Source organism: Pristiophorus japonicus, chromosome 13 (assembly GCF_044704955.1).
Source record: "Pristiophorus japonicus isolate sPriJap1 chromosome 13, sPriJap1.hap1, whole genome shotgun sequence".
Lineage (NCBI taxonomy): Eukaryota > Metazoa > Chordata > Chondrichthyes > Pristiophoridae > Pristiophorus > Pristiophorus japonicus.
In genome coordinates, this window is record NC_091989.1 from 63597798 (window position 1) to 63621719 (window position 23922).

A 23922-nucleotide genomic window follows, 5' to 3' on the forward strand; every position below is an offset into this window, starting at 1 on the left:
TGGATGCAGGATGATGCGTTGGTTGATATCTTTCTGTTCCGAGAACAACGATATAAGCGGCTTGTGATCGGTTTCCAGCTCGAAGCGAAGCCCAAATAGGTACTGGTGCATTTTTTTTATCCCATAAACACATGCTAATGCCTCTTTCTCTACCATGCAGTAGGCCCTTTCCGCCTTGGACAGGCTTCAAGACGTGTATGCAACTGGTTGTAGTTTGCCTGACTCATTTGTTTGCTGGAGTACGCAGCCGACCCCATAGGATGATGCATCACAGGTCAAAACTAGACCTTTGCAAGGGTCATACAGTACCAGTAGCTTGTGGGAACACAACAGATTTCTAGCCTTCTCAAAGGTTCTGTCTTGAAGTTCACCCCACACCCAGTCATTTCCTTTCCTGAGCAGCTTCTGCAAAGGCTCTAATACTGTGCTCAATCTGGGTAAGATGTTACCGAAGTAGTTGAGAAGACCCAGGAACGAAGGCAGCTCCGTCATATTCTGGGGCCTGGGCGCATTTTTGATGGCCTCTGCTTTCGCGTCTGTAGGCCTGATTCCGTCTGCAGCAATCTTTTGTCCAAGGAATTCGACACTGGTGCCATGAAAACGCACTTCGAACGTTTCAGCCTGAGTCCCACTTTGTCCAGATGACGCAGAACCTCTTCCAGATTGTGCAGGTGCTCGGCGGTGTCACAACCTGTGACTAGGATGTCGTCTTGGAATACCACGGTCCTGGGACGGATTTCAATAGGCTCTCCATGTTTCTCTGAAATATGGCTGCCGCTGAATGAATGCCAAAAGGGCACCTGTTGGAAATAAACAGTCCTTTGTGCGCGTTGATGCACATAAGTTTCTTTTATTCAACCAGTTCCTGTGTCATGTAGGCCGACGTTAGATCCAATTTGGTGAACAATTTTCCCCCGGCTAGCGTTGCAAACAGGTCATCAGCTTTCGGTAGCAGGTACTGATCTTGTTTCGAAACTCGGTTGATCGTGACCTTGTAGTCTCCACAAATCCTGACCATGCCGTCGCTCTTTAACACCGGAACAATGGGACTGGCCCATTCATTAAATTCAACCGGTGAGATGACCCCCTCGCGTTGTAGCCTGTTCATTTCGAACTCTACCTTTTCTCTCATTATGTGCGGGACTGCCCTGGCTTTGTGATGGATGGGCTTTGTGTCTGGGCCTAAGTGAATCTGCATCGTGGCTCCCTTGAAGCTGCTAATTCCCGGTTCAAACAGTGAGGGAAATTTGCTCAGCACTTGAGCACACAAATCATCATCCACTGATGACAAAGCTTTGATATCGTACCATTTCCATTTTATTTTCTCGAGCCAACTCCTGTCAAATAACGATGGGCAGTTGCCCAGGATAATCCATAATGGTAGATCATGAACCGCTCCCTTGTACGACACTCTTACTGCTGCACTACCGATCACTGGTATGAGCTCTTTGGTGTAGGTACGCAACTTCGCATTTATCGGACTCAGCTTGGGTCTCTCACAGCTTTTTGAAAGTCCTCTGGCTCATTATCGATTGACTCGCACCCGAGTCTAATTCCATGGATACCGCCACGCCATTTAATTTAACCTCCATCATTATCGATTGGCCCTTTGTTAGGAATGCACGTACGCTATACACTTCCTCCTCGGAGCTCTCAAATGTCTCCGGCTGCATCGCCAGATCCGCATTGGATTGATCAGCATCCACGTGGTGTGTCGCAGCTCGCTTGCTCTGCTGTGGACACGTCCGCTGAAGATGTCCCATCTTCGTACACCCTCTGCATATATACTGCCTGAAGCGGCACTGGTGGTGTCGGTGATTGCCCCCGCAACGCCAACACGTTGAGCTCGGATTTGCGCCCGATGGTGGGCTTTGAGCGGCTCCCGGCTTTGCAGATGCAGTCGAGTAGGCTCTGCCCTGTGCAGCTCTGCCGGCCGTCGATACAATTTTTGTACACAGCACTTGCCGTGGAGTTCCTGTTTTGTCGCGATATCTGCTTCGTGCTTTTCTACATGGATATGCAAGCCTGGGCGATGGTGATGACCTTGCTGAGGGGTCCGGCATCTCCGCAGCCAGCAGCTTTCTTAAGATCACTTCATGGTTGACCCCGATCACGAAAAAGTCACACAGCATGTCTTCCAACGCAGGCCCAAATTTGCAAGGCCCTGCAAGACTTCTCAGGTCAGCAACAAATGCCGCTATGTCCTGGCCTTCTGGACAAACATGCGTATAGAAGCAATATCTGGATATGAGGATTCCTTTCGTGGGTTTAAGGTGTTCCTGAACTAGAGCACATAGTTCTTTGTAATCCTTTTCTGTAGAAAGAGTGGGTGAGAGCAGATTCTTGATGAGTGCATAGATCGTGGGGCCACAGACAGTGAGAAGAACTGCCCTGAGCTTCTCTGCATCCTCGTCTTTGTTTAGGTCGTTTGTCACGAAATACTGGTCAAGACGATCTGTGAAATCTCCCCAATCCTCTCCCTCATTGAATCTCTCGAATTTCAACAGTACTCGATCGTACTGTGCTCGCCATACTTTTGCATGGGTTTGTATTTGCCTCCTCGCCAGTTATAGTGTATGAAATGATACAATGAACTCCGTACTGTGAGCCAGTGACCATGTGTAACCTGGTCAGTCTTTAATGGCTTCCAGAAGTGAAGATACAAAGGTGAAGTTCAGCTTCTATACCAGGCCCAGCATGACTGTACCTATGATCCTAGGACCTCCGACGGTAGTGCCCTCTGGTGGTGGGCAGACCTTATGTACATACATTACATTATCGAAATATAAGATAATGAAAGGGGAGGACAAGATGGATGCACAGAGTATATTTCCACTCATGAGGGAAACTAAAACTAGGGGACATAGTCTCGGAATAAGGGGCCGCCCATTTAAAATTGAGATGAGGAGAAATTTCTTCTGAGGGTTGTAAATCTGTGGAATTCACTGCCCCAGAGAGCTGTGAAGGCTGTGTCTTTGAATATATTTAAGGCAGAGATAGACAGATTTTTGAGTGATAAGGGAATAAAGGTTTATGGAAAGTGGGCAGCGAAGTGGAATTGAGTCCATGATCAGATGAGCCATGATATTAAATGGCAGAGCAGCTCGAGGGATCAAATGGTCTATTCCTGCTCCTATTTCTTGTGGAAAAGAGTTTAAGGGCATTCCCACTGGGAACTGTTTTGATGCACTTTTGTGAGCCCAGTTCCTCTGGTTACTGCCATTTATGAAATTTGTGGCCACGTTTGTTCCTGGAAGGTGGGAAACCAATGCTTCTCTTCTGCTCCTTTACAGAAAAGCACCGGTCGTGTTGTTGAGGAGGTTAAAGCCATATGCTACGTGCTTTCATCGGTGGAAACAAAGGAAATAACTGATGCCATTCAGCAGCTGAAGTCGGTTGTTCTGCTACAGGTACAGTCTGAATAAGCTCAAAAGGGAAGTCTATGAGCTTTGACATGGCTAAGATCTGATATTGTCCAACTCGGCAGCAGAGTGGACCTTTGTCAAAGCAAACTGCAGGCGGAGCTTTGGGCTGCGGCACCATAGAGCTAGTTCTGTGGCCCACGCAACACATTGGGAGCCTCACCACTTAAAATCACTGCTTTATTCCTCACAAAGTGCCTTGCTTTTAATATCCAGCGAAAGAGATTAACGACCTCAGCCGATTAAAGGCAGTTATGTCTCTGCACACCACCGACTTACTGATATTATCAATTCCCCACTCATTTGTGCTAAGTGACAACTGAAATGGGCCATGTTAGACAGTCGAGCTTCTTGCTGAAAGTGTGCCTAATTCATGGGCAGGATTGGACAACCGAATTCAAATCTACAGGCCGGTGTGAGGCTCTGATGAGTCACAATACAGAGGGCTCCATTTATAGGGCTCAATTTTCCCCAAAGCCATTTTTTGGTGTACTTGAAGAGTTCCGCCCGATTTTTGGGGACCCAACTACGTCCCAAAAAATATCATCCAACTTTCCCCGCTTGAATTGTTGATTTTGGTGCCGCCTAGCCTATCCTTAGGTTTGGGGGCGGAGCCTAAGATCAGCGCCAAAAAGATCGGGTTGCCAGGGTAACGAGGAACACACTGCGGGCTGAGGCTGGAAAGTGAAACATACAGCATTCTGGCCAGCTCACAGCAACCTGCTCAAGCACCTTGCACATTGTAGCAGCTTACCAGCATCAAATTATTAAAGTGTTTATGCCAAAAGTCTATTCCCCCTCTCCTCCCTCTCCGGTGCCGTTCCTAACCCTGGCCGAAAGTATCACCAGTCGAATTCAACGAGTTGGCCATCTCTCTCTCTCTCTCTCTCTCTCTCTCTCTCTCTCTCTCTCTCCCCTTTATTCCAGCACTGAAGAGAAGAAGATGGATGGAGATTCCCCTTTTATACCTGAAAGTCCAGGTTAGGAGTGTCTCCACAAGTTCACCACGGTGTACAACTTAGGTCAGTTTATACATGGATTACAATGACAGTTGAATACATGACACCCCACCCTGCCCTCTCTCTTTTCCCCCCCCCCCCCCACCCTCCCCTTCCCTCTTTCTCTCCTCTCTCTCTCTCTCTCTCTCTCTCTCTCTCTCTCTCTCTCTCTCTCTCTCTCTCCCCCCTCACCCTCTCTCTTCCCCCTCCCCCCTCTTTCTTCCTGCACCCTCCCCTTTCTCTTTCTTCCTGCCCCCCTCCCCCCTCTCTCTCTCTTCCTGCCCCCCTCCCCTCTCAGTGACCCCCCTCTCTTTCTCTACCCTCTCTTTCTCTGCCCCCTCTCTTTCCCCCCCTCTTTCTCTCCCCCCCCTCTCTCCTTTCCCCCCCTCCTCTCTCTCCTTTCCCCCCCCACCTCTTCTCCACACACCCCCGTCTCTTCTTCCCCACCACCCCGTCCCTCTTTCTCTTTTTACAACCCCCACCCCATTCCTCTTTCCACCACCCCCTCCTCTCTCTCCCATGCCCCCCCTCCTCTCTCTCCCACCACCCCCTCCTCTCTCTCCCACCACCCCCTCCTCTCTCTCCCACCACCCCCTCCTCTCTCTCCCACCACCCCCTCCTCTCTCTCCCACCACCCCCTCCTCTCTCTCACTCACACCCCCCCTCCTCTCTCTCACTCACACCCCCCCTCCTCTCTCACACCCACACCCCCCTCCTCTCTCTCACACCCACACCCCCCCTCCTCTCTCACACCCACACCCCCCTCCTCTCTCACACCCACCCCCCCTCCTCTCTCTCTCTCCCACATGCCCCCCTCCTCTCTCTCCCACATGCCCCCCTCCTCTCTCTCCCACATGCCCCCCTCCTCTCTCTCCCACATGCCTCTCTCTCTCCCATGCCCCCTCCTCCTCTCTTTCCCACCCTCCCCTCCTCTCGCTTTTCCTCCACCCTCCTCTCTCCCGACCCACCCCCAACTCTCTTCCTCCTCCTCCTCCATCCCCCCCCCCTCCCACAACTCATCTCTCTTCCTCCATCACCCCCCCCCGTCTCTCTTCCTCTTCCTGCCCCCCATCCCAGTCTCTCTTCCTTCCCCCCCCTGCCCTTTATCATCCCTCCTCTTCCCCTCCCCCACCCCCCCGTCTCTGCTCTTCCACCTCTCTCCCATTCCCCACTCCTCCCTTGTCTCCCCCTCCCCCCTCCCCCACCTCTTCTGTCCTCTCCTCTTCTCCCTCCTCATCCAGCCCCCTCACCCCCGTCCCTTCTGCTATTGTCTGGGCCGTGGGACTCTCCTCTAATTGTTATATATGTAAACCTGCAAATGCCTTGTTTAACCACCAGAGGGCTCATCCGCTGGTGTCCCAAGGGATCCCACAATCCCTTGGGAGCACCTGTACATAGGAGGTCTCACAGGCTGGAGAGACACTCTGGAGACCTGTAATAAAGGAGTACGGTCAAACATTACTTTGAGCTTACAGTATCTGGTCAGATTCTTTATTCAAGGCATAACAACTGGCGACGAGATACATATGATGAACCCCGCCACAACAAGGCAGAGAACAATGGGCATCCTGGAGAAATTTTCGGAGGGAGATGATTGGGAAACCTTTGTGGACCGACTCGGCCAATACTTCGTGGTCAACGAGCTGGAAGGAGAAGTGAACGCTGCCAAATGAAGGGCGATCCTCCTCACCGTTTGGGGGGCACCAACATATGGCCTCATGAAAAATCTGCTCGTTCCAGCGAAACCCACAGAGAAGTCGTACAATGATTTGTGCACACTGGTCTGGGAGCATCTAAACCCGAAGGAAAGCGTTCTGATGGCGAGGTACTGGTTCTACATGTATAAGAGGTCTGAAGGCCAGGAAGTCGCGAAGTCGTCGCCGAGCTAAGGCGCCTAGCAGGACATTGCGAATTTGAAGGACACTTGGAGCACATGCTCAGGGACTTCTTTGTACTTGGCATTGGCCATGAAGTAACACTTTGCAAACTTTTGACTGTAGAGACCCCAACCTTGAGTAAAACCATAGCGATAGCCCAGGCGTTCATCACCACCAGTGACAATACCAAACAAATCTCTCGGCACACGAGTGCTGCTGCAAGTACTGTGAACAAAGTTTTCAAATTGTTTTCAAATTGTAATGTACAAGATAGGACTCACATGCCAGCAGCTGCACATCTGCAGATGTCTGAGTCCACCATCAATGGTGATGAATGCAAGGCCATTAACATCTTGTTGGCACTGTGGAGGAGATCATCGTTTCCATTCATGCCCCTTCAAAGGATACATTTGCAAGGGCTGTGGAACAATGGGACACCTCCAACGTTTGTGCAGGCGAGCTGCAAACCCTGTTAATCCTGCAAACCACCATGTTGCAGAGGACAGATCCACTGTGGATAAAAACATAGAAACAGAGAAAATAGGTGCAGTAGTAGGCCATTCGGCCCTTCGAGCCTGCACCGCCATTCAATAAGATAATGGCTGATCATTCCTTCAGTACCCGTTTCCTGCTTTCTCTCCATACTCCTTGATCCCCTTAAACGTAAGTGTCATGTATTTCACCAGCTTGCAATGACAATAGTTCTGTAACTGTAACTCATGCATACTGTACCTGTACCTTTGAAATGCACACCCTGACCACAGGGGGTGAGCTTGCGGGAGACACTCCTCACCTGGGTTTCCAGGTATAAAAGGGGAGGTCCCACCCAGGGTCAGCACTCCTTGGTCCTGGGAATAAAGTGAAGGTCACAGAGTGACCGTGTCTGATATATACATGCCTCGTGTGAGTTTGTAACAAGGTGCTGAGACACTACAGTAAGAGCCATATCTAACTCCCTCTTGACTATATCCAATGAATTGGCATCAACAACTCTCTGCAGCAGGGAATTCCACAGGTTAACAACTCTGAGTGAAGAAGTTTCTCCTCATCTCAGTCCTAAATGGCCTACCTCTTATCCTAAGACTATGTCCCCTGGTTCTGGACTTCCCCAATATCGGGAACATTCTTCCCGCATCTAACCTGTCCAGTAGAGTCAGAATCTTCTATGTTTCTATGAGATCCCCTCTCATCCTTCTAAACTCCAGTGAATAAAGGCCCAGTTGATCCAGTCTCTCCTCATATGACAGCCCAGCCATCCCTGGAATCAGTCTGGTGAACCTTCGCTGCACTCCCTCAATAGCAAGAACGTCCGTCCTCAGACTAGGCAACCTAAACTAAACACAAAATTGAAGACCAGGTGAGGCCTCACTAAGGCCCTGTACAACTGCATTAAGACCTCCCTGCTCCTATATTCAAATCCCCAAGCTATGAAGGCCAACATACCATTTTGCCTTCTTTACCGCCTGCTGTACCTGTGTGCCCACTTTCAATGACTGATGAACCATGACACCCAGGTCTCGTTGCACCTCCCCTTTTCCTAGTCTGCTGCCATTCAGATAATATTCTGCCTTCGTGTTTTTGCCCCCAAAATGGATAACCTCACATTTATCCACATTATACTGCATCTGCCATGCATTTGCCCACTCACCTAACCTGTCCAAGTCAACCTGCAGCCTCTTAGCGTCCTCCTCACAGCTCACACTGCCACCCAGTTTAGTGTCATCTGCAAACTCTATTCCTTCATCCAAACCGTTAATGTATATTGTAAAGAGCTGGGGTCCCAGCACTGAGCCATGTGGCACTCCACTAGTCACTGCCTGCCATTCTGAAAAGGACCCATTTATCCCGACTCTCTGCTTCCTGTCTGCCAACCAGTTCTCTATCCACATCAGTACATTACCCCCAATACCATGCGCTTTGATTTTGCACACCAATCTCTTGTGCGGGACCTTGTCAAAAGCCTTTTGAAAGTCCAAATACACCACATCCCTTGTCCACTCTGCTAGTTACATCCTCAAAAAATTCCAGAAGATTCGTCAAGCATGATTTCCCTTTCATATATCCATGCTGACTTGGTCCGATCCTGTCATTGCTTTCCAAATGCGCTGCTATTTCATCCTTAATGATTGATTCCAACATTTTCCCCATTACTGATGTCAGGCTAACCGGTCTATAATTACCCGTTTTCTCTCTCCCTCTTTTAAAAAGTGGTGTTACATTATCTACCCTCCAGTCCATAGGAACTGATTCAGAGTCGATAGACTGTTGGAAAATGATCACCAATGCATCCACTATTTCTCGGGCCACGTCCTTAAGTACTCTGTGATGCAGACTATCAGGACCCGGGGATTTATCGGCCTTTAATCCCATCAATTTCCCTAACACAATTTCCCGCCTAATAAGGATATCTTTCAGTTCCTCCTTCTCACTAGACCCACTGTCCCCTAGTACATTTGGAAGGTTATTTGTATCTTCCTTCATGAAGACAGAACCGAAGTATTGGATCACGACGAACCAGAGCCTCAGGCTGAGGAGACAGAGGTATTTGGGGTGCGCACACTTCCCACAAAGTGTCCCCCGATAATGCTGAAGGTTGAATTAAATGGACTCCCAGTTTCAATGGAGCTGGACATGGGCGCGAGCCAGTCCATAATGAGCAAAAAGACTTTCGATAAATTGTGGTGCAGCAAGGCCTCAAGGCCAACCCTGACTCCCATTGGCACTAAACTGAGAACGTACACAAAGGAACTGATTCCTGTAATCGGCAGTGCTACTGTAAAGGTCTCCTGCGATGGAGCGGTGCACGATTTACCAGTCTGGGTGGTATCGGGCGATGGCCCCACGCTGTTCAGGAGCTGGCTGGGAAAGATACACTGGAACTGGGACAACATCCGAGCGCTTTTGTCTGTCAACGACACTTCATGTGCCTAGGTCCTAAACAAGTTCCCCTCGCTGTTCAAACCAGGCATCGGAAAGTTCCAAGGAACAAAAGTGCAGGTCCACTTAATTCCGGGGGCGCGACCCATCCATCACAAGGCAAGAGCGGCACCGTACATGATGAGAGAGAGGGTGGAGATCGAGCTGGACCGGCTGCAACGAGAGGGCATCATTTCGCTGAGCGAATTCAACAAGTGGGTCAGTCCGATTGTTCCAGTCCTCAAGGAAGACGGCACCTTCAGAATCTGTGGTGATTACAAAGTAACTATCAATCGTTTCTCCCTGCAGGATCAATACCCGGTACCAAAGGCAGATGACCTATTTGCGACGCTGGCGGGAGGAAAAACGTTCACGAAGCTGGACTTGACCTCGACCTACATGATGCAGGAGCTGGAGGAATCATCGAAGGGTCCCACCTGCATCAACACGCACAAAGGTCTTTTCATTTGCAACAGATGCCATTTGGGATTCGATCAGCCACGGTGATATTCCAGAGGAACATGGAAAGCTTGCTGAAGTCGGTCCCGTGCACCATGGTCTTCCAGGATGACATCTTGGTTGCAGGTCGGGACACCGTCGAGCACCTGCAGAACCTGGAGGAACCGTGTGGGGCTCGAGCTAAAACGCTCAGTGCGTTTTCCTGGCGCCTGAAGTGCAGTTCCTGGGGAGAAGAATTGCGGCGGACGGCATCAGGCCCATCGATTTGAAGACGGAGACAATCAAGAACGCACCGAGACCACAGAACGTGACGGAGCTGCGGTCGTTTCTAGGACTCCTGAGCTACTTTGGTAATTTCTTACTGGGTCTTAGCACACTGTTAGAACCACTGCACTCTTTACTGCATAAAGGAGGTGAATGGGTATGGGTAAAAGCCAAGAAAATGCCTTTGAGAAAATTAGGAAACTGTTATGCTCAAACAAATTGTTTGTGTTGTATGATCCATGTAAGCATTTGGTACTAGCATGTGATGTGTCGTCATACGGTGTGGGGTGTGTAATGCAACAAGCTAATGAATCTGAGAAATTGCAACCGGTTGCTTATGCATCCAGATGTCTGTCTGAGGCTGAGAGAGCCTGCAGCATGATTGAAAAAGAAGCGTTAGCGTGTGTTTATGGGGTAAAGAAAATGCATCAATATCTGTTTGGGCTCAAATTTGAATTGGAAACCGACCATACGAATGCATCAGCCCGCATCCAGAGATGGGCGCTCATGTTGTCCGCATACAACTACGCCATCTGCCACAGGCCAGGCACAGAAAACTGTGCCAATGCTCTCAGTAGCCTGCCATTGCCCACCACGGGTGGAGCTGGCACAGCCCGCAGATTTGGTTATGGTAATGGAAGCATTCAAGAGTGAGCAATCCCCTGTTACCGCCCGACAGATTAGAACCTGGACGAGCCAGGACCCCTTACTGTCCTTAGTAAAAAACTGTGTGCTCCACGGGAGTTGGTCTAGTGTTCCGTTAGAGATGCAGGAAGAAATAAAGCCGTACCAGCGGCGAAGAGATGAAATGTCCATACAGGCGGACTGCCTCCTATGGGGTAATCGGGTAGTGGTGCCAAAAAAAGGGCAGGGACACTTTCATTAGCGATCTTCACAGTACCCATCCAGGCATCGTAATGATGAAAGCGATAGCCAGATCCCACGTGTGGTGGCCCGGTATCGATGCAGACTTAGAGTCCTGCGTGCACAAATGTAACGCATGTTCACAGTTAAGCAATGCACCCAGGGAGGCGCCACTAAGTTTATGGTCCTGGCCCTCCAAACTGTGGTCCAGGGTCCATGTCGACTATGCAGGCCCATTCTTGGGAAAAATGTTCCTTGTGGTTGCAGGTGCGCACTCCAAATGGATTGAATGTGAGATAATGTCGGCAAGTACATTCAATGCCACCACTGAAAGCCTGCGGGCCATGTTTGCCACGCATGGTCTGCCTGACGTCCTTGTGAGTGACAATGGGCCATGCTTCACCAGTGCTGAGCTCAGAGTTCATGACCCGCAATGGGATCAAACATGTCACATCTGCCCCGTTTAAACCAGCGTCCAATGGTCAGGCAGAGCGAGCAGTCCAAACAATCAAGCAAAGCTTGAAGAGGGTAACTGAAGGCTCACTGCAAACTCGCTTATCCCGAGTCCTGCTTAGTTACCATACAAGGCCCCACTCGCTCACTGGGGTGCCTCCCGCTGAACTGGTCATAAAAAGGGCACTTAAGACAAGGCTCGCGTTAGTCCACCCTGATCTACACGAACAGGTAGAGACAGGCGGCTTCAATAGAATTCATATCATGATTGAGCAAATGTGTCACGCGAAATCGAGATTAATGATCCTGTATTTGTGTTGAATTATAGTCAAGGTCCCAAGTGGCTTCCTGGCACTGTCGTGGCCAAAGAGGGGATTGGGTGTTTCGGGTCAAACTTTCAAATGGACTCACCTGCAGAAAACATTTGGACCAAACCAAACTCAGATTCACGGACTATCCCGAACAACCCACAATAGACTCTACCTTTTTCGACCCCCACCCCCCGCAACATACACACAAGTGGCAACCGACCCAGCAGTTGACCACGAAGCAGAACCCATCACCCGCAGCAGCCCAGCAGGACACATCACACCCAGCAGCCCTGCAGGGTCAGCTGCGCAGCAGCTCAGCAAGGGCCCAACAAACGACTCCCCAAAACCAGCATTTGCGCCGAGACGATCAACCAGGGAAAGGAAGGCCCCAGATCAACTCACCTTGTAAATAGTTACACTATTGACTTTTGGGGGGGGGGTGTTGTTATATATGTAAACCTGTAAATACCTTGTTTAATCATCAGAGGACTCATCCCCTGGAGTCCCAAGGGATCCCACAATCCCTTGGGAGCACCTGTCCATAAGGAGGCCTCACAGGCTGGAGAAGCACTCTGGACCTGTAATAAAGGACTATGGTCACACATTACTTTGAGCTTACAGTATCTGATCAGATTCTTTATTCAAGAAAACAACACTACTCTCCTTCCCTCCCCCTCTCATCTCTCCTATCCCCCCACCCCCCTCGTCTTTCCTCTTCCACCCTCCCTTCTCCCCCCCTCCCACCTCGTCTCTCCCCTTCTCCCCCCTCCTCCACCCCCCACCTCATCGCTCCTCTTCTCCCTCCTCCTCCCTCCAACCCCCTCTGCTGCTGTCTGGCCTGTGGAACTCCCCTCTACTTTCCTTCCCTCCCCCTCTCATCTCTCCTCTTCCACCCCCCTCCCCCCTTCGTCTCTTCCCTCCACCACCGCCCCACCCCATCTCACCTCTAACTCCCCCACCCCACCTCCCCATGTCTCCTCTCCTCCTCTCTCTCCCTCTCTGCTGCTGCTGTCCGGGCCGTGGAACTGCATCTGCTGCGCTGATTCTCATACCTGCGCCGATTTTGTTAACTGCCCAGAACGTTTTTCTCGAGTGGTCACATATGCCATCCTAAGAAAAATTGGTGTAACTCTCAGCTGGCCAAACTTGATTAAATGGCCTGAATTGGTGTGGGTGGTAGGTTACGCCCCCAATGAAGTAAAAAGAATCATAGCCTAAAAAAATCCTACCTTAGTGAATTACACTAGCGCAGAAGCTATGGGGAAACTTAGAGATTTGAATTTACTCCAAAAAAATGGTGCACGCCAAAAATGAGGTGCAGATAATTGGGGAAAATTGAGCCCATAGTGAGTGCAATTTGACTGGGCATATGGGTTAATGACATATATCACATCTGTCTAGCCTGAGCACATGTATATGATTTTATGGGATAGCCACACACAATCACAGCTTTGTCTAGACAAATCATACTTAGTCAAGTGTCTGACCCAAGGCCTCTCCAACCCAGCCTCTCATCAATCTGTCAGTCCTGGTTTGTCTGGTTTCAGCCCTGACCCGACACACTAGACAACCAAGGCCGATGTGAGAAAATCCTCTACACATAGCGTATACTGTAATATTCAAAATAAGAGCACCTTCTGCGCACAAACCTCTTGACAAGTCCTCCTATGATGTAGTCTGGCCCCTTATCCAATAATATGATGGAAAACAAGTGGCTGCTGCTTGGGAGGTGGACATGATGGACACTGAGTGCTGGGAAAGGTTTCAATCAATTATTAATGCACAATTCATAAGTGTGTGTGAGAGACAGACAGAGAGCGAGCGAGAGTGACCAAAAGGGTACATGTTGCAAGGCTGCGCTCCCAATGTGAAGCCTCATGTTCAGCCATGAACTCATTGAATAGCGGTGCAGGCTAGAAGGGCTGAATGGCCTGCTCCTGCACCTATTTTCTATGTTTCTATGTTTCTATGACAGGAGTGCTGAGTGGAGAATGAGAAATGAATGACCAGAAAATCAAAAGGTCCACATCACTGAGTGCGGTGTCCTCTGTTTCCAGTTCTCCATTCCGTGCTCCTGTGTTGTCATTAAAATAATTTGGGGACTGCTTGAGGACATGCAAAACCAACTGCAGCTTTCTTAAAGCAACTCCACAAAGATTGAATTTGTATTAAAGGCATCAATATCAATCTTCATTCGGGTACAACAGTTGAAAACATCGGACAATAAAAAATCCCCCCAAAAATCAGAGCAATGATCACTTTTGAAAATTGCTAGATGAATATATTCATTTAAAGACAACAGTTCTTCAGTTTTACCCAAAGCATCTACTGGAGCATTCAGGGAGCTGACAAAATCCACACAGGCAGCATTGACCCAGATAATTATAGTGAATCGCTCCGTGCTTTTGGCAGATGGATGTTTAAAAGTGGATACACGGGAGGAGAACGATCCCTTTACCTGTGGCCTAATGTTATTATTGAAAGAGGATGGATGATCAACAAACCATGTTGGATCCTACACAAAGCATTCATGCACCAAAGGCAGGAAGAGAGGGGTAACGTATTCAGATGTTGTATGTATGTGGTGTGATATTCAAATCAAGGGCACTGAATCATTCTCAGTTATAAAGCCATCGAGTAATCCTTGCTGAAAGCAAGCTCGTATGGGCCTCGGGTGAGAAGAGGTTTGAGCTTGCCCACAATGCCCTACATGGTCAAATAGCGAGCTGACATTTTCTGACCCGGCTCAGAAGTGTAAGGTGGTCAGTTGGTCAATGTTCTGGAGGGTAGTTGATGGGGCGGTTATGCCCCAGCAAAGAAACGATAGCCTCAGGAGAAGAATGTGGGGGAAGGAAAAGAGCAGGAAGGAAAGCTGTGAGCTATCTATTAAACAAATATATAAGTAGGCAAGTTAGAATCCAGTAGGTTTATATTACAGATCCCTTTGGGAAAGTACCCTATACACTGATCTGATGCATAACTCACTCTCGTAAATGTAGAGAGGTTAAAAGAAAACTGCAGAAGTGCATCCCATTTTGCAGGAATTGGTTACAGATAATTCCTTTAAATTGTCTTCTTATACATTGGCTTAATACATACACAACCGGATAATGAACTGATTTCCTGACCAAACAGTTAAGATTGTAGGGATTTGCACAGTGGCGGCCTCACGACCTCGTTGTTGGTCTGTGCTGCTCCTACGCTGGGCCTCGGCCTCGCTGGTCCTGTCTTCCTCTCCTCGCCGATCCCCGCTTCTCGCCGATCCCCACTCCTCACTTTCCTCACCATCAGATGGATCTGCCAGATCGAAGGCGAGCTGCTATGGATTCTCATTCCCTAATGAATGGAAACCAGAAGGCAGTGTGCTTGCAAATCCCTGGTAAGCATTGCTGACGGGTGAGGCTCCCACGGCAATACAAGGGGTCCCTGCTTGCACATTGTATTTTACATAATTTAATTAGATAGCTCATGATAACAGTAAAATATTATTGTAGAAAACTAAATTTTGCTACAAGCTTTCCTGTGCATTATTGCTTGTCAGCTTGGCGCACCTGGTTGCACTCTGACCTCTGAATCAGAAGACCATTCCGGTACATCTAGGGTAACACTACAGGGCGTCACTGAAGGAATGCTCTGTTGTAGGAGGTGCCGTCCTTTGGGTGAGATGTTAAACTGAGGTCCCATCTGCCTGTGGTTTAGGTGGATATAAAAGTGATATGTCCTTATTATACAGTACAAATGCACACGAGGCCCATACTAGAGAGAAGGTCACTCTGTGACCAGTCCTTTATTTGCCAGCACTGAAGTGATAAAGGTGGGTGGAGCTTCCCCTTTTATACATGAACGTCCAGGTTAGGAGTGTCTCCCACAAGTTCACCACCTAGTGGTCACTGTTCTCACGTTGTACAACTTAGGTCAGTTGATACATGGATTACAATGACAGTTGAATACATGACATCACCTCCCCCCCAAAGTCTTATTGGGATCATAGGTTAAGTCTCTCTGGTGGTTTACGCTACCTTGTAGAGCGCCTGAGTTGGGGCTCCGGTTGTTGGGCGCTGGCCTGAGTGTCTGCTGTTTGCAGTGCCTCAGGCCTGTCCGGACTGCCCACAGTGACTGGGCTCTCCTCCACTTGGTTCCGGTGTTCGGTCACCTGTGGTGGAGAAAACTCTACGTCATGTTCTTCCTCTGCTTCTTCTATGGGGTTGCTGAACCTCCTTTTTGTTTGATCCACGTGTTTGTGGCAGATTTGTCCATTGGTAAGTTTAACTACCAGAATCCTATTCCCCTCTTTGGCAATCACGGTGCCTGTGAGCCATTTGGGCCTTGCAGCGTAGTTGAGGACAAAGACAGGGTCATTGACATCAATACATCGCGCCCTCGCATTCCCGTCATGTTAGTCACATTGTGACCGGCGCCTGCTCTCAAAAATTTCTTTCATGGTGGGGTGTATAAAGGATAATCAGGCTTTGAGTGTCCTTTTCATTAGCAGCTCTGCGGATGGAACCTATGTGAGGGAGTGTGGTCGGGATCTATTGGCCAACAGGAGGCATGATAAGTGCCTTTGTAGGGAACCCCCTTGGATTCTGAGCATCCTCTGTTTGATTATCTGCACTGTTCATTCCACCTGGCCGTTTGAGGCCCGCTTGAACGGTGCCGTTCTGACATGGTTGATACCATTTTCTGCCATGAAGTCCTGGAATTCAATGCTTGTAAAGCACGGGCCATTGTCGCTGACCAAGACGTCCAGTAGACCATGGGCAGCGATCATTGCCCGAAGACTTTCTACTGTGGCAGAGGATGTACTTGAATTAAGAATGTCACACTCGATCTACTTGGAGTAGGCGTCTACTACAACCAAAAACATTTTTCCCATGAAAGGACCTGCGTAGTCCACGTGGATGCGTGACCATGGCTTGGCGGGCCAGGACCAGGGGCTAAGGTGGGTTTCCCTGGGCACATTGCCCAGCTGGGCACATGTGTTGCACCTGCGAAGTTCGAGGTCTGCATCTATCCCTGGCCACCAAACGTGTGACCTGGCAATTGCCTTCATCATGACAATGCCCGGGTGCTCATTGTGGAGTTCTCTGATAAATGCCTCTCTGCCCATCTGGGGCATGACTACTTGGTTTCTCCATAGTGGGCAATCGGGCTGAATCGAGAGTTTATCCTTGCGCCTGTGAAATGGTTTAAATTCCTCAGGGCATGCCCAGTACATGGCTGCCCAGTCCCCATTCAGGACACATTTCTTGACTAAAGACAGTAGCTGGTCTCTATTTGTCCAGACTTTGATCTGACGGGCTGTCACAGGTGAGCCTTCGCTTTCGAAAGCTTCAACAGCCATGACCATCTCAGCAGCATGCTCGGTTGCCCCCTCGGTAGTGGTTAGTGGGAGCTTGTTGAGTGCATCGGCGCAGTTTTCAGTGCCCGGTCTGTGCCGAATTGTATAGTCATAGGCGGCTAACGTGAGTGCCCACCTCTGTATGCGGGCCGACGCATTTGCATTTATGGCCTTGTTGTCGGCCAAAAGGGACGTTAGGGGTTTGTGATCTGTCTCCAGCTTAAATTTCCTGCCAAACAGGTATTGGTGCATTTTTTTTACTGCATATACACATGCAAGCGCTACCTTTTCTACCATCTCGTAGCCCCTTTCTGCCTGGGACAGACTTCTGGAGGCATAAGCTACCGGCTGTAACTGACCCTTGGCATTAACATGCTGCAACACACGCCCGACCCCATAGGACGATGCATCGCACGTTAAAACAAGTTTCTTACATGGGTCATATAGCATTAACAGATTGTTGGAACATAACAAATTGCGTGCTCTATCAAAAGCCCTTTCCTGGCTGCCCCCCCAGACCCATTCGCGACCTTTGCGTAGGAGCACGTGTAGCGGCTCTAACAGCATGCTCAATTTGGGAAGAAAGTTATCAAAATAGTTCAGGAGCACCAGGAACGAATGCAGCTCCGTCGTGTTACGGGGTCTGGGTGCTCTCTCGATTGCTTCCGTTTTGGATGCAGTAGGTCTGATCCCATCTGCTGCTACCCTCATCCCCAGGAATTCTACCTCTGGAGCTAGGAAGACGCACTTCGCCTTTTTCAGTCGCAGACCTACCCAGTCCAGTCTGCGTAGCACCTCCTCCAGGTTGTGGAGGTGTTCTTCAGTACCGCAACCCGTGATGAGGATGTCATCTTGAAAAACCACCATCCTTGGAATCGACTTGAGGAGACTTCCCATATTTCATTGAAAATCGCGGCGGCCGAGCGAATCCCAAACAGACATCTGTTTTACACAAACAACCCCTTGTGTGTCGTGATGGTGGTCAGCTTCTTCGACTCACTCACCAGCTCCTGGGTCATGTAAGCTGAGGTCAGGTCCAATTTTGAAAAAAGTTTGCCACCGGATAGCGTCGCAAAGAGGTCCTCTGCTCTCGGTAGCGGGTACTGGTCTTGGAGTAACACCCAATTGATGGTGGCCTTGTAATCGCCACATATCCTGACCGACCCATCCGCATTGAGCACCGGCACAATCGGGCTCGCCCAGTCACTGAATTCGACTGACGAGATGATGCCTTCCCTCAGCAGGCGGTCCAATTCTCCTTCTATCTTTTCACGCATCACGTACGGCACCGCTCTGGCCTTGTGGTGTACTGGCCTGGCGTCCGGGTTTATGTGAATCACTACCTTGGTCCACAGGAAAGTGCCGATGCTGGGTTGAAATAGTGAGTCAAATTTGTCCAGGATCTGTGAGCATGATATTCACTCCACAGAAAAAATTGCATTGACATCGCCCCATTTCCAGTTCATGACAGCAAGCCAACTCCTCCCCAGCAGTGCGGGACCGTCCCCCGGGACAATCCAGAGTGGCAACCTGTTCTCCAAATCTTTGTGGGTCACGACTACCGTGGCGCTGCCGAGCACCGGAATGAACTCCTTTGCTGTGCGTCAATTGGCAATAATTTTGGCCTCCTGGCCTTGGACGCCCACAACTTGTCGAACTGTTTGATACTCATCAGGGACTTGCTGGCCCCCATGTCTAGCTCCATTGATACTGGGATGCCATTGAGGGGCACTTTCATCATTATCGGTGGCGTCCTGGTGTATGAACTGTATATGTGCTCCACATGAACTCGCTGAACTTCAGCTTCCAGCGATTTCCCCCAGTGTCCATTTGGCCTCGTAGGGCTTGCATCGGGCCCGTCCTCCTCATCCATCAACCTGGCTGCAGGCTTCCTGCACATATGCGCCAAGTGACCGCTGACGTTGGAATTTCTGCAGGTATATTGCTGATACCTGCAAGCTCTGGCTGTGTGTTTGCCTCCACAGCTCCAACATGAGCCGCTGTTGGAAACAAAAGGTCCGTTACCAGTCGATCGTCTCTGACTGTCTCTGTAACTGTCCTTAAACGCACCATTGACAGGTGTTGATGGCCCCATTACTGGCCGCATTGTCCCTTACGATGGCATGAATCGCCATTCAGCTAGCCATTGTCTCTGTTGAATTCCCCCTTTGGGTTCGACTACATGCTCGGGCATGTACGATTGCCCCAGTCTGCCTGGAGAACTGTTTGCCGCGTTAACAATGTTGACTCCCTGTCCATTTGTTGCAGTTAAACCAAGATTTTTGTCAAACATCATTCTGGTCTCTTCCTCCCCTGAGATAAATGTCTGGGCCATCAAAGCCGCCGTTTCCGGGGTCAAGTCTTTGGTCTCAATCAGTTTCCTGAAAACCCCAGCATGCCCAATGCCCTCAATAAAAAAGTCTCGCAGCATCTCTGCTCTGCATGCATCTGGGAACTTACATAGGCTCGCCAGTCGCCGGAGGTCTGCCACGAAGTCTGTAACGCTTTGCCCTTCTCGCCACCGGTGTGTGTAAAACCGGTGTCTCACCATGTGCATGCTGCTCGCCGGTTCAAAGTGTTCCAACTTACTGAGCTCTTCAAAAGTCTTGTCCGCCAGCTTCTCTGGCGCTAGAAGGTCCTTCATCAGGGAGTACGTCCTGGATCCACAAACCGTCAGGAGATGAGCCCTGCGTTTGTCGGCTGAATCCTGTCACAGCCATTCCTTAGTAACAAAACTTTGCTGTAGTCTCTCAATAAAATCATCCCAATCATCACCAACACAGTACCTCTCGTTTGTGCTGCTAGTGGCCATGCTCGCGTGGTTTAAATCCCAGTTTCTCGTCGCCAATGCAATGGCCTTACTACACAGTACAAATGTACACGAGGCCCATACTAGAGAGAAGGTCACTCTGTGACCAGTCCTTTATTAGCCAGCACTGAAGTGATGAAGGTGGGTGGAGCTTCCTCTTTTATACCTGAAAGTCCAGGTTAGGAGTGTCTCCCACAAGTTCACTACCTAGTGGTCAGTGTTCTCATGGTGTACAACTTAGGTCAGTTTATACATGGATTACAATGACAGTTGAATACATGACAAAAAGATCCCATGACAGTATTTATGCAGGGCAGGGAGTTTTCCCATTGTCCAGTGCATTACCCCACCTCAGCCCCAATCACCACCATTGATAACAGATTATCTGGTCATTCATCTAATTGCCATTGATGCAACAATGCTTCCTGTAAAATTCCACATTTGCCTCTGACAACACTGAACACATCTTAGACATTCAATGCACAATAAGTGTTTGGGGACATCCTGAGCGACGTGACATGGTGCTATCTACATGGTTTTGTATTTTTCTTTTTCTTAGAGAATCCTCAGAGTCTTTAATATCCGGCAGTCAAAATCTTCTGTGAACATACAAACAAAAAGATTAAGCTGTGTTGTGGGGCGATGAGCTGTACATTACAGCTGCTGTGAACTATATTTGATAAATGATTAAACATGGTTCCTGAAGGGGGCTGTTGTTGATTTGTGAGCTTTTCGGGGCTGTCAACTATTCTGAGGCTGCTGGTTAGCTTTTGCTAGTTTTCTAGGATGACAGATATGGTTTTGAATGTGACTATTCCAATGCACTCCTGGCTGGCCTCCCACATTCTACCCTACGTAAACTAGAGGTTAACACCTTCAATGAGGCGTACAAGAGCATAGGCCTTACACTAAACATCCATAAGACAAAGGTTCTCTACCAACCTGCCCCCGCCACACAGCACTGCCCCCCGGTTATCAAAATCCACGACGCGGCCCTGGACAACATGGACCATTTTCCATACCTCGGGAGCCTACTGTCAGCAAGGGCAGACATCGACGACGAGGTCCAACACCACCTCCAGTGTGCCAGCGTAGTCTTCGGTCGCCTGAGGAAGAGAGTGTTTGAAGACCAGAACCTCAAACCCAGCACCAAGATCATGGTCTACAGGGCAGTACTGATAGCCGCTCTCCTATATGGCTCAGAGACATGGACTATGTACAGCAGGCACCTCAAAACACTGGAGAAGTACCACCAACGCTGCCTCCGCAAGATCCTGCAAATCCATTGGCAGGATAGGCGCATCAACATCAGTGTCCTCGCTCAGGCCAGCATCGAAGCACTGACCATGCTCGACCAGCTCCGTTGGATGGGCCACATCGTCCGCATGCCCGACACGAGACTCCCAAAACAAGTGCTCTACTCGGAGCTTCGACACGTCAAGTGAGCCCCAGGTGGGCAGAGGAAATGTTTCGAGGACACCCTCAAAGCCTCCTTGACAAAATGCAGCATCCCCACCGACAACTGGGAGTCCCTGGTCCAAAACTGCTCAAAGTGGAGGAAAAGCATCTGGGAAGGCGATGAACACCTCGAGTCTCTTCGCCGAGAGCAAGCTTGAAGCCAAGCGTCAACAGCGAAAGTTCCCCAATCTCCAGTTCCTTCAACCACTGTCTGCTCCACCTGTTACAGAGACACTAAGTCTCGTATTGGACTCTTCAGTCACCTGGGAACTCATTTTTAGTGTGGAACAAGTCATCCTCGACTCCGAGGAACTGCCTAAGAATAGATCCAAAACTCGGCTGCCCGTATCCTAACTCTCTCCAAGTCCCGCTCACCCGTCACCCCTGTGCTCGCTGACCTACATTGGCTCCCGGTTAAGCGCAAATAATTGCAGAACAGTCAGCCTAACCACGGTGGTGGGAAAATGATTGTAAAAAATTCTGAGGGGCAGGATAAATCTTCATTTAGAAAGACATGGATTAATCAAGGACAGTCAGCATGGAGTTGTTAAGGGAAGGTCGTGTCTGATTAACTTGACTGAATTTTTTGAGGAGGTAACCAGGATGGTCGATGAGGGTAGTGCATTTGACGTAGTGTATATAGATTTTAGCAAGGCTTTTGATAAGGCTCCACATAGCAGACTGGTGACGAAAGTAAAAGCCCATGGGATCCAGGGCAAAGTGGCAAGTTGGATCCAAATTTGACTCAGAGGCAGGAAGCAAAGGGTAATAGTTTATGGCTATTTTTGTGACTGGATAGATGTTTCCAGTGGGATTCCGCAGGGCTCAGTACTAGGTCCATTGCTTTTTGTGGTATATATCAATGATTTAGACTTGCATGTACGGGGTACGATTAAGAAGTTTGCAAATGATACAAAAATTGTCCGTGTGGTTGATAATGAAGAAGAAAGCTGTAGACTACAGGCAGATATCAATGAACTGGTCAGATGGGCAGAACAATGGCAAACTGAATTCAATCCTGAGAAGTGAGATAATGCATTTTGGAAGGGCTAATAAGGCAAGGGAATACACATTAAATGGTAGGACACTGAAGTGTAGAGGAACAAAGGGATCTTGGAGTGCATGTTCACAGATCCCTGAAGGTAGCAGGCCAGGTGGTTAAGAAGGCATATGGATTACTTGCCTTTATTAGCTGAGGCATAGAATACAAGGGCAGAGGGGTTATGCTTGAACTGTGTAAAACACTAGTTAGGCCACAGCTGGAGTAGTGTGTGCAGTTCTGGTCACCATTTTACAGGAAAGATGTGATTGCACTAGAGAGGGTACAGAGGAGATTTACGAGGATGTTGCCTGGACTGGAGAATCTTAGCTATGAGGAAAGTTTGGTTAGGCTGGGGTTGTTTTCTTTGGAACAGAGAAGACTGAGGGGAGAACTTATTGAGGTGTATAAAATGATGAGGGGCCTAGATAGAGTGAATGGGAAGGACCTATTTCCCTTAGCAGTGGGGTCAATAACCAGGTGACATAGATTTAAATTAATTGGTAGGAGGTTTAGAGGGGATTTGAGAGAATTTTTCTCACCGAGGGTTGTGGGGGTCTGGAACTCACTGACTGAAAGGGTGTTAGAGGCAGAAACCTTCACCACATTTAAAAAGTACTTGGATGTGCACTTGCAGCACCGTAACCTACAAGGCTATGACCAAGAGCTGGACAGTGGGATTAGGCGAGATAGTTCTTTGTCGGCCAGCACAGACCGATAGACCGAAATGGCCTCCTTCCGTGCTGTAAATTTCTATGATTTCTATATGCAACACCTCTATTTCAAAATTCTCAACCCTCCATGGCCTCGTCCTTCCCGATCTCCGTAATCTCCTCCAGCCCCACAAGTCCTCTAATTCTGCCCTCTTGCGCATCCCTGATTATAAGCGCTCAACCATTGGTGGCTGTGCCTTCTGTTGCCTGGGCCCCAAGCTCTGGAACTCCCTGCCTAAACCTCTCCGCCTCTCTACCTCTCTTTCCTCCTTTAAGACGCTCCTTAAAACCTACCTCTTCGACCAAGCTTTTGATCACCTGTCCTAATTTCACCTTTTTGGCTCGGTGTCAAATTCCTTGTCTCCTGTGACGCCTTGGGATGTTTTACTACGTTAAAGGTGCTATATAAATACAAGTTGTTGTTGTTATTATACATAGGGTTGCCAAATCTGGTTGGTCAGATGCCTGGACGTGCCATTACATGACCTCCTGCCTCTAACCGCCCCGCCCCCACACTCCTGTCATTGGTAGCCTGACATGTCCATCCTCAAGGTGCCCCGCCTCCCCACGGTCAATCGAAAAGTAAACAGATTCTTCACTACCTGATTGGCTGATTCTTGACTGTCAGTCAAACAGTTCCCCCCCCCCCACCCCCACCCACCTTGTCCAATATTTTTATAACTAATAAACAAAAGTGTTCAAAGAATTTTGTTTTAAATACAATTTTTTACTGCTCCTATGATTTTTCTCCTGGGTTTTGCTCACAGCAGTGTCCTGGAGATGAATTTTTAATCCCTGGATACTTCCGGGTAATCCTGGAGGGTCATCAATCAGAACTATGCGTACAATTTCAATTAAAAGTATTTCGAGTTACTCTTGAGTGCTGGCTACTTCCTGTTCTCCAGATTTACATGGTGGATAAGTAGGCATTAAAATGGTGTTCCCATTCATCAAGTTGCTGCAGTTATTTCCAAAGCATTGTTTGTTGGATGCAACAA

The 23922-nt window shown here is 49.0% G+C and overlaps 1 protein-coding gene across 13 annotated transcripts in view; it reads left to right on the forward strand.

Moving 5' to 3' along the window:
- LOC139278603 (phosphatidylinositol 3-kinase C2 domain-containing subunit gamma-like) overlaps positions 1-23922 on the forward strand; it is a 261681-nt gene that overhangs the window by 68572 nt on the left and 169187 nt on the right. For all 13 annotated transcript variants that reach the window (XR_011596318.1, XR_011596319.1, XM_070897571.1 and 10 more), the window contains exon 9: positions 3294-3410. Coding sequence is in view for 11 of the 13 variants with exons in the window: in XM_070897571.1 (XP_070753672.1) it covers positions 3294-3410 (117 nt within the window). In the remaining 2 variants the exon portion in view is untranslated. The remainder of the gene's footprint in view (positions 1-3293; positions 3411-23922) is intronic.